Raw genomic sequence first — 11,768 nt, 5'->3', positions numbered from 1 at the left:
GTGTGTGTGTGTGTGTGTGTGTGTGTGTATGTGCGCACATGTGCATGTGTGGGACTGCAGCACAGCTGGTTTTGTCACATTGTCATCATCTACAAACATACATTTTACATATATTAAAAGCATTTTGGAGCCATTTGCCTGCTTTAGTTCCTTTATAGCCACAAACATCCATTGTCTCAGTAACAAGGTTTCCATTGGCCTTCCCAGCTGGTCATTGTATTGAAAACAGCTTCCCGCTTTTGTTTAATGTATTCTTCTGCTGAGTTTATTTGCTCTTTGAGACCCGCAGGCCAACCTGGAGAAAAATAATCAAGTTTCACTGAGAAATACACTCTGACAAAGTTAATTGCTTTAAAGTTCATTGTTGAGTCAGAGAAGCAATAAATAACCGGTGACATCTAGTGGATGGTGTCATCATGCATGGCTGTGTAACCCACAGGATACTGAGACTCTTTCAGAAGCTGGTTGAAAAAAGGTTCATGTTTCTAAAAAGACAAAATGTTGAAAAATGAACCGTGGAATTGGGGCTTTATTTAACAAAAGGGATCTAGTGTTTCCTGAGCTGCTGAAAAATCCACTACAACCTTTTGGATTTGTTCAACAGTACAGAGTTTTGGAAATGAAATGTGAAAGGTATCATTGAAGCACAAAAATACCCGATGAAAAAACAATTATTTTATTTATGGTACCCATATATCTGCATACACATACTCTGAAATATATTAACATTTAAGATCTTAGATATAGTGAATACAAATATCCACAAATCCATGTATATTGTCATATATGTGCAAGATAATAGAACATTTCCTAAATTATTTCCGCATTCATATGTTACACTATCTGATACAGGTACTGCACAGTTAATAAATATGGCCTATTTCATTCATTGATGTCCTCCTCCATACCCTGAGCTAAACTGTATTAGGATAACCGCAACATAAAGTGGAATAACCATAGTTTGTTCAATTTAAAGTGCACACTGACATATATTCTTAAAAAATATTTGACAAAATATTGTTTTACCTGCTGATAAAGCCATTCTGGTATAATTGCTTTATAAAATCTGGAAATAGCTCATGAATGAAATAGTACATCCAGATTAACTGCTGAATAAATACAGTATGTCACATTACTTTACGGATATCCTTCTTTGATACATTTACAATTTACCCAAAAGGCAAAATGGGAAAGAAAAATAGAAAAAAAATTAGCAACCATCCAGATTAACTGTAATAGGAAAACATAAAACATCCTTTCAAAATAAAAAAAGGCTTAAAAGAATGACATGTAACAGATTCACATTTATAAAAACTGTGCTTTCTCTGAATATTCACAGAAATTGCCATCGTAGAAGCCCCACATCTCACTGCACTGCTGCTGTAGAAATACACATTGGCTTTCATTTCCAGGAGGCAGAAAGTACAAACCCTTTTTCTGGCGAGTTGGAAGTTGGGGTTTTCTCTAAAAGTGAGAATCAGCTGCAGTTACTATGGCTGCAGCAGTATCTTGCGATATCTTCAAAATACATAAGATGCAGGATGAGGGGTTTATTTGATGGCTACTTCTGTACTATACAGCTAAATAGATACAACACAAATCTCAAAAAATACATTGTGAAACATTATTTTAAATGGAAAAATTATCAAAAATGTCCCTATACACGAGCAAACTCTGATCATTTTCTCCTTTAAAACGGGTCTGATATTTGGCAAAGGGCTGGATTTTCAAGATGCAGTGTTGTTCTTGAATACACAGTCCTGACAACAGACATCCATACATGCCAAGGCCCTTCTAAATTATGGCTATTTATTAATGCACATTATCACTTTTCAGTGAAACGAGTGTTCCACACAGTCGATCTCTTTAGATGAAACATTGGAAACAACTGTACATTGCTCTGTCACTTTGTAAATTTCAGTTTTCACAACTCTCCTGAAAAAAGTAAACAAACAGTTCAACAACAACTCCATGACAAAACATATCAGATATTACAGAACAATATAAATCACTACCATATGCTCTTGCCTACATTGTCAACAAACTTGAGAGACAAAAGGTGGAGACGATTTAGCAAAGACACAAGCACAATGTTTCCTTTTAAGATCCTTGATGCGGTGCCTCCACAACATAACAAGATAACAAATGAGGGAGAGGAATGATTAAAAGATCTATTTGTTCACTTGAACTTTTTAAAAGTCCTTGAGTGCTGCTAGTCTGACCAGTCACAAGTGCCTTGTTGCTGGGTTGAACACAGTGTGATCAAAACTGTGAGGACGGGTGTTACCTGTGTGATTCTCCCAGAAGCGGCCAAGTGCAAAGCACTCCTGTGTACTTATTTGTGCTTCCACGCCATATTTTAAAACAGTGTCACTACACCGCTGTGCTTATCGCCGAAACAAGTGAAAGTCACAGTGTCTCATTGTGTTTTGTGTCCCCGGTTTGTGTGCATTCTGCGAGTGTCCCCTCCCCCCTCCCCCCCATCCCCCCCTCTCCCAGTGCCTCGCCTATTTATACAGCAATGGGATCTGGCTGTTGTGACAGTGGTTGCGGCTCATCTTGCTGTCAGCCGGGTAGAGGTTGGAGGAGTTGGAGAAGGAAGGCGGGAGGGCGTGATTGTCCGTGGTGGGGTTGGGGTAGCCGGGTGGGGGAAGCAAAGACTTGGGATCCGGCTGGGAGGAGGGCGGCGGGGCGTTGTGGTTCTGATTCTGGCCTGAGGAGGGTCGGCGGCGGTTGCGTAGAGCCTGTCGCTCAGCCAGCTGGTTGCGCAGTGCCGATACCCGCTCCTCTTTCTAAAGACACAACGAGAGGAAAAATAGATTGTTGTAGAGCTTTACTTCAACTTCAACCCCCTTAATATTTAGCATTTATTAGCATTTCTAGCGGTAATTGATTGCAATTACATGGTGGTCATTTCTTCAGCAAAAACACCAAACCTAATAGTAGTTCACCTTCTCAAATGTTTGGATTTCTGCCTTTTTCTGGCTAAATATGATAATAAATTAAGCAGTATTGGGACCTCACCCACTAAATAGATTCTTTTTTTCATGGAATTTATGGAGCTGCACTTTGGCAATAACAATGAATAAAAAAGGGATGCTTTCACAACCCTTTTTTATATTTGTCAGTGTGAAAGCAAACCGTAGAAACAAGGTTACATTGACATAAAAAACCTATAAAGAATAACGTGCAATAAAAAAAGCTAAAATAATAAAGGAAACATGAGGACATAAAGGCATGCCTCTGTTTATATGTCACAACAGTGGGTGTTATTACTACACTCTATTTTCTCATATTATGCAGCATTAACAAGTAAATCACACATACACATACTCATTGAAAAAACACTATACACTATATTTTCTCTATAATAAAAGCATAAACTTACATGAATGTGCATTAATTATATATCCATGAATATATACTGTACATATACTGTATATATCCAGTAAATTAAACAATTAATTATGTGTAGTATAATTAGGTACATTTTGTGGCATTTGTGCGTTTAATAATGATATTAATGTGTATGTTTCTGTAAGATGTAAGATTTTCACCTCCTGGATGATCTTTTGGAGTTCCCTGTTCTCTCTCTCCAGCTGTCGAGATTTCTCCTCGTCGTTGTTGTTGGTGGACGAGCCGGTCTTCAGAGTGTCCTGCTGCTCGGACTGCCACTCGCCGCGGGTGATGAGACGCCGCATCTGGACCGTCACAGGAACAGGAAGTCAATAAAGAACAAAGGCCCGAAGAGTACCGTGCGTACAATAATGCATGCAGCCAAAAGCTCTCACACTTCTCTGACTGCTTAAACATGTTCATATTGTTTCTTATTTTGGCGATATCTTTGGTGCTTAGAGCTCACTGCTGCGTGGTTTATGTACTGGGCTTCCAGAAACAGCCAGACAATAAAACAGGGGTGATGATACTGCGATGGTTTTTCTTTTCCTTGACTTTTCTGTTAATGTGGTTTAAATTTCTGTAGGTGGCACTCTTTCCTCTGTCTGCACAGTCGGCAGCAGTGCTCATGTGCGCTACACAGCTCTTCTTCTGCAAATCGTTGTAGCTGTTGCCAGACATTTAAAAGGTCTTACTTTGTGTGTGCCAGAGGATTTATTTTCTTAAAACCAAATGTTTACAGGAGCTACACATCTAAAAGCTTGGTATATTGACTAACTAATGTCCCAGATTATTACCATAATGGTGAAATCATAAACAGATTAAAAATGTGATCATTTAAGTAGCCTTCTTATTTGATGTAACAGCCAGTCAAATATTGCAATGCACTCAAACCTAAAATAAGAATTATCAGACAGAACAAAGTTTTTTTCATGCACCATCTAGTACAGGCTGGACTTTCTCGACATTTGACATGCAGTTGTACTGCAATATGAGTGTTTTTTTAGTGTGCACAGCATTTTCCAAAGGTTTCAGTGACAGAGCACCTTGGGTACAAAAAGCACAACCAGTGTGATGTAGGCAGAGAAGACGGCTGCTAGAGCGGCAAAGGCAAAAGAGGCATCTTGCTGCGACGACAGGATCATGGTCACTGGAGCCGTGATCAGACACAACACCTGCAGGAACAGAGAGGAAGACAGAAAGACAGAAAGAGAAACGGAAAGAAAGAGCAGTAAAAGAATAAAGGAGGAGGAAAAGTAAGAGAGAAGTTTGAAGAGGAAGGAGGCAGGGGAGGTTAGAGGAGGAGAGGTGGAGAATAAAGTAGAGTTGGAGATCGAGAGAATGAGAGGGTAGGAAAACACATCCATAAAAGCATTAAGCATCTGTTTATTATTCCGGGGAGGGCTCCCATGTGAAAACAGCATTAAAAAGTCATAACTGAAGTGGCAACAGCGCACTGACAATCACCACATTGTCATCTCATCAGGGCCTGAAGCTCACAGCTTAGCAAAAAGGAAGGAGGTCCCTTTCCAGACACCATTAACTATTGGCATCATTATAAAACTGAAATGTGTAAATCAGAACATAAAATAATCACATTAGACTAGTCTCACATTACGGAACCATGTGATGAATTGAGCAGGCAAACAGCATTTAATGCTCTCATAAAACAACCATGAATGATAGATCAGTAATAAATCCTCTCCTAGAAGGAGAGATCAATCCATTTATTAATTACTTCAGTATAAGTTGAGTATTCTTCTTTTACTTATTAATAGGAATCGAGGCAAGCGCAAGAAAGTCTGGCAAAACGGTCAATAAAAACAAAACAAAATGTTTGCTGGCTTTTGATCAAAGCAGAAAAGCTCCTCTGGCAGTTAAAGTGACAGGAACCAGTTTTTCCCCAGACATTTTACATCAATTACAAAGGTACCCTGTGTCAAGAGTGTCGGGAAATGGCAGTGAGTATTTGGCTAAAGTGCTAAAGTGATCATAATGGCAGCTATTTCAGTGTAAAGTGCATCCTAGGTGCCTGAGTTTAAGATGATTCACTTGCTTTTAACAAGAGCTGAAACATGTTTATGACTGACGGCTGCGTTTACCACTATCATTTAATGGCTAAGTGGGTACATTTTTAAATCTAACAGATCCATACAAAGAATCTATACCATCCACACACAAAGATAACGCATAACAAAAATGTTCCCATCTATCAGCAAAGTATGCTTGAGTTTCAGCACGTTGAAAGTTTGTGATGCATCCTTTTGTATTTTATTTAACATTAATTTCATCATGAGGGCCCACTGAGAATATGTTTTCATTTTAAAAAAGGAGATCTGACATGTAAATCATCCCCATGAGCATCAAAATGTATGATACATGACAGCAGCGTGTGCTGACAGTATTAGGATTAGGACAGAACTGCGTCCAGGCATCGGCATTTTAGAGAATCAAATCTCAAGACGTACTATAAGCCTGTTTCTGTCTCATATTGCTCCAACCAATCATTATGCCAGCATGTACCTTTCTGTATTTTTTACTTGATCATCAATATGTAATGTTCAACACATCCCAGGGGTCGTTTTGAGAGGATAAGTTGCTATTTGTATTCTGTCTACAATGGACTTTTTGTTGTGTGACTATAAAAATCGATGCAAAATGATAAATCTAGAAACTTTGATTCTGACACCAAAACCTAAAAAAACAACACAACTGTTACGCTATATCGTAGCTGCACAGGAAGTATTTCAATGTGATGTTCTGTACTGTTTAGCCAGTTATCTACTAAATGAGGAAAATACGGCAGAGGCATTAAGTTATCTTTGAACTCCATTCACTTTTATAAACAACCAGCAGGAACTGCAAGCCCCTGGAGAATGAAGATTTTAAGCTCTTGCAGCTAAAATGTCTTGTCCCATCGGTCAGTCAGTTGCCTGTTTTGTTCTGAAATGAGCAGGAAAGTTACTTCTGGGAGCCAAATATTTGAGCACTGGGCAAAGTAATCATGAAGGCACTGGCATTGATTAACCCCCCACAGATACACTACGGCTACTTCTTGCTAAGGGGTAATAAAAAAAAGAAGGTGTTTATTGGCACTTTAAATGTATTCAGCGTGCTACAGACAGCGCTGAGCTCACAGCAGTACACAGAAACAGGAGTGTAGGTAGGACAGTGTCGTTTTTTGGACTCACAGCCACGTTGTAAATAGCCATCCCCACGGCCCGGTGGTCATTGATCTTTTCTGTGGAGACAGACTTGGTCTCGTAAGCCAGAAATATTCCCAGCAGCAGCAAGAGACCCTTGTAGCCATATACCACACCTACAGAAAGAAGGAAACAGTGAGAGAACATGTAAATTATAGGATATGATGTGTGAAATTCAATTCAATTCAACTTTATTCATCTACAAGGCAATTTAATTTTGGGGACGAGTAAAAACATATAAGAAAGAGACATATGCACAGACAGACAATATGCGACCATGGCAATATTTGAAGGAATGCAGAGCCTGCCAATATTGTACGAAACACAAAATGGGGGACAAATGTTTAATGTTTTTTTTTTTCATTTTTAAAGAAAAAAAACCCCACAAAAAACTAATGTGTGTGGTTGTGTTGTCATTCTACATAGTTTTAGCTTTTCATCTTTTAAATCAACAAGACATTTAGCCTCATATGTCTTCATATACCATGATTGTAAAAACAGTTACAGTAAAATATTAATTGAGGCAGTCATAGTCAAAGTTAAACAGCAGAGCAGCTCAAATCTTCAAAGGAAGAACTGTTAGCACACAGTATTCACACCATTTAGTATTTTACACTTTAAAATGTTGTCTTGTCTTTGAAGCAACAAAGAATATGTTCCAGAATGTGGCGATCGATGCAGTCTTAGTGACATACTGAGACAGCAAACAACAGAAAACCTGGAAGATGGCGTAAACCACCTTTGCTTATAGTATAGGTAATATTGTGAACAGCTCAATGTGGCCATTCAGTGAGTAAGTGAGTAGAAAACCAAAAATATAGATGCAATAGAAACTAAAGTACAGAAAGGCTGAATATGCTGAAAGCCAGTTAGATTGACAGAGAAAAGAGAATATACCAGTGAAAGAGGAGCAGTGAAGAAAAGAGGATCTGTGACTGAGTAAGTTCGACACTTCTTCAGACTGTCCATTGTCTCTTCATACCGCCTGATATTAAAGCGCCCTCTTTTCTTCTCTGAGAAAGGGAAATGCTATGGGGCAATGGCCCAGTTTGTGACCCACATTATTTGAATTTCAGCACCATTATACTTTCATAAGGGCTGCCACGCTAAGAAAGACAGCAGAGAGACAGGGACAGAGAGACAGGGAGAGAAAGAGAGGCCGCGTGGGCCAACAAAAAGAGAAGCAAAAAGGGGGAGAAAAGAGGAATCAAACGTAAGGCGGGTGGCGGGGGCTGAGGGAAAAAGCTGTGATATGAGGCCTGTTTAATTCAGAGTGAATGGTAGTGACGTGTGTATGTGTGTACGAAATGTTTCTACACATGCCAATGTGTGTGTGACAAAACAAATTTCAAAACCAGAGTAGGGCGAAGAATGGTAAAGAGACAGATTGAGATGTGAGAAGATAAAAGAAGAAAAAGAGAGGACGGGTACCGAGCCACGTGTTCATCTTCTCTGAGCTGCAGTGCTCCAGCAAGGGCTGAATCAGGACATCCAAATCTTCTTTAGGGGCTTCCTTAGTGAACTTCTACTCGCATGGCAGACAGAGAAAGAGGAATGGAAGGATAAAAAGATAGAGGGAAGGAGGGATAGAGAGGGAAGGGGAGATAATAAGAAACGATGAGACAGCAGCACTCTGGAGGATGAGGCACAAATGCACAGTAAGCACAAGCCCCAGTGACTACACGGTTGATCCCCTTGAGTAAATAGATCCCTCCCGTGTGTCCAATGCAGATGAGTGAATTTAATTAGAATCAGATAGCCAATACACGTGAAATACAGCTTTACATACAAGGTTCGACAATAAGTTATGTGTCATGTGGAGATTAGGGCTAACAATGGCAAACGCAGTCTACTCTTGTTCCTACAGAGCTTGAATGCACTTAATGAGTGCAGTCGTGCACATTACTGTCTCGGTTTTGTGTCTTATCCAGGTTTTGATCATATTCATGATATGCTGTTTAAAGTTTGAACCGTATAACAGTATCAAGGTTTGTGTCTTGATTCCTAAACATCTGAGCCACTTATTTCTGAGTGAGTTACTTAAACAGTTGAAAATCAACTCAATTTGGTTTGATTCTCTATCTGCTAATAATTTATGCATTACCTTTTATTTCAATGTAACATAATTTACCGTCATGTCTTTGGTTTAACTAACTAACTATAATGACCCACCTGCCTACATAGCAGAGAATGATCAGACCTGGATAAGGTGTTTACATGCCACAGTATCCCGTTTTTTATTTAGCTAGCATCCAGGTTTTTAAAAAACAAACAGGATATGCTGTTTATATGTGAGTACCTGGATTCAGTGTTGAAAATATTGATTCAAGCATGTTTAATGAAGTTAATATTTTCATAGTCTACTGTATATCCTTGACATTCCGCTTCCGGGATTACTCCGTTGCCGTTGCTCATTTAGGCCAGATAGCTGCTGCATTGTACTACCTTTGTGTTAGCATTTTAATCTCGATTTAAGAAGACTATGGTTAAAGGAACACACCACCTAGCGCCACCGCTAGTTAGCTTAGTGTAGTGAATGGAATCCTATGGTGCCGGTAAGCATGTTGAGTAAAAGTGAGCCAACAAAAAAAACAACAACAACCTAATTACTTCTTGTAGCCTGCTTATTCACAACAAGTACAAATAGCAATGCAGATTTAGACTAGACGATTTCCTAGGCAGATATTGATTTGGGACTATATTGGGTGGAAGCAAAGCCGAAGCACGGCTACGTGGCACCGAGATATCACGCAGACTAATAATTTCATGAGACCTTTAAAAGATAAATGTTTAATAATGAGGCAGGGAATTCATTCACTATGTTTGCTTGGCTGCTAGATGAATGTTGATTTTTGTTTACAGTAAATGCTACAGGTTACCTTTAAGAAATACATTTAAATATATAGTATTGTGCTTTGTAATATCTGTCTGTGTTTCAGATTGCGCTCTTTGAGTTTAAGATGAATGAAAAAAAAAGTACAGTTCTACAAACGAGGCGTGGCGTCTCATTAGTGCGTTATTGACTTATGACGGCAGCTGCGCGTCTGTGCTAACGGGCGATGACACACAAATTATCTCATCTGTCTTTCGTACTCTACCTCCACCGTAATGTGCAGAGGATCAACAATCTGCCAAATCATGAGTGACAGGAAGTCAATAGCCAGCAGCACTCCAACCGTTGCGTAGAGTTTCCATGGCTCCAAGTGTTGCTGTGTGAGCAAACAACACACAAACACAACACATACACAACAGTCATCACTATCCAAGGGCATCACGAGTCAGTCCACAAACAAAGACAAACAACCAGGACAAATAATACGACAGGCGTCCTTGTAATTTCCAGATGACTGGGCGTGAATTGTCTTTCTGAGTGTGTGTCTCTGAATGTGTGTACAAGTGTGTGTATAAGTATATTTTAAGAGCAGGAGAGTGTGTGTGTGTGTGTGTGCGTTTGTGTGTGTGTGTGCAGGCGACACACAGAGCGCTGCAGTAGCTATATTTGTGCTGCCACCTGAAATCATCATTTATAACACACTGAGATGACAGTGCTTTTGTGTGGACAGTTTCCGAAGAGGCCAATATTTTTTTAACATAAGCTATAATGAAAGCACTACAGCCATAACCGAAAAACAAGCCCGCCAAAATGAGCTCTCCTACTGCGACTCCCTACTCTTTCTTACCACACATCTTTTTTCATTCGACCACACTGGCTTACTCCCATCACCTCCAACATAGTAACAGCCATTCAAGCGTGCAATGTCTAAAACTGAAAAATAAAAATAAAGAAGCGAACACATTACACAATCCTGGGTGCCTCTTCCCTTGAGTTGCATGAAAAATGATTTGAAAGTGCTCATTCTCCACTCGATTTGTGAAAGTTTCTTTAAACTAATACAGAGCTCTCTGGCAAATTGCCCTTCTGTGGACATGAAGAGAGTTGAAAGTCAACCCGATTCGTTGTGCTTTGGCTCAAATAATAAACCCCCCGAAGGTTGGATTTCAGCATAGAACTTTAATACTCATCCATATTCATAAATATTCCATAAATGGCTTAATCTCTTATTCTTCTGATTAGGTCTTAGAAATTCCCACAACACATTGCAGAGTGGCAGTATCTTGCTGGCTCCAGGATACACTATCTTCAAGAGGACACACACACACACAGACACACAGACACACACACACACACACACAGACACATACACACACACACACACACACACACACACACACACACACACACACACAAGCATGCAAATAAAGCTGATGACGTGGGTATCAGGGGCCTGGTTATGTGTGCCCCAAATCTGCAAGCTTCTATGCCTAAATATTGCATGTGTAAAGTACAGTATCTATGTCAGTGTGTGTCCAACACCCTTATCCCCGCACTCTCGCTACAACCCACAGTGAATGATGCCGAGCTGGCCTCTTAGAAGATTATGTTACTAGGAGGAAGCCTGCAAAGTTTTAAACTTTGCTTTTTTATCAGCGGGCACCACACATGCTGCGTGGCCCAGCCTCCCTCTGCCATCCTTTCTATGCTCTCCTGAGAACGCTGAGAGGTTTATCCCTCCCTCCCACTCTTCCTCCCTACCTTCTTCTTCTCCTTCTTTTCGTCCTTCTTTGTGAAGAGTGTGTGGACCCACCAGATCTTGGTAAACATGCTGCCATACGCCAGGCTGAAGCCAAGGCCCAGGAGCCACAAGCGAAACTGGAGGAGGAGAGAATTTTAAAATGCTTTTATTCAAGGGTGTAGGTTTGGTTTCAGAAGTGGGGGCACAAAGAAGAAAAAAAAAAGATATATTGTCTATCAATCTACTTTCTCTGTAAATCAATCTAAATTATTCCTACTTTAAATCATGTTTAGTTTACTTGATAAAAATTATAATGTATTTGCATCTTTATTGCAAACAGTATCTGTACCTAAGTCTCAAGCGTCTTTTAAAAGGCCATAAAAATATAGATTACATAAACCTTTTATTTATCCCAAAAATACGTAGAGGGGTTGGGAGTAGATCCCTAACAACCTTATTTTATCAACTTCTGTCTTTTCTCATCAGGACTTTAAGAGCTTTAACGTGAAACTGTAAAAGTGAGGGGCTGAAACCGAAGCGATGGATGCCCTGGCCTTTATTTAAATACAGCAAATATAGATAGATAGATAGATAG

General features: G+C 39.7%; 1 protein-coding gene across 2 annotated transcripts in view; it reads right to left on the bottom strand.

The window, feature by feature from the left end:
* Positions 1–660: 660 nt before the first annotated feature.
* The window catches only part of gabbr1a (gamma-aminobutyric acid (GABA) B receptor, 1a), a 59,076-nt gene continuing 47,968 nt past the window's right edge, over positions 661–11,768 (bottom strand). For both annotated transcript variants that reach the window (XM_032517783.1, XM_032517784.1), the window contains exons 18-24: positions 11,194–11,310; positions 9,698–9,808; positions 8,031–8,124; positions 6,588–6,715; positions 4,443–4,571; positions 3,558–3,701; positions 661–2,792 (exon numbers count right to left, since the gene is read on the bottom strand). In XM_032517783.1, coding sequence (XP_032373674.1) covers positions 2,508–2,792; positions 3,558–3,701; positions 4,443–4,571; positions 6,588–6,715; positions 8,031–8,124; positions 9,698–9,808; positions 11,194–11,310 — 1,008 coding nt within the window. In that variant the 3' untranslated portion in view covers positions 661–2,507. The remainder of the gene's footprint in view (positions 2,793–3,557; positions 3,702–4,442; positions 4,572–6,587; positions 6,716–8,030; positions 8,125–9,697; positions 9,809–11,193; positions 11,311–11,768) is intronic.

The sequence above is a fragment of the Etheostoma spectabile genome, chromosome 6 (genome assembly GCF_008692095.1).
Source record: "Etheostoma spectabile isolate EspeVRDwgs_2016 chromosome 6, UIUC_Espe_1.0, whole genome shotgun sequence".
Lineage (NCBI taxonomy): Eukaryota > Metazoa > Chordata > Actinopteri > Perciformes > Percidae > Etheostoma > Etheostoma spectabile.
This window is presented reverse-complemented; position numbering and strand designations above follow the sequence as displayed.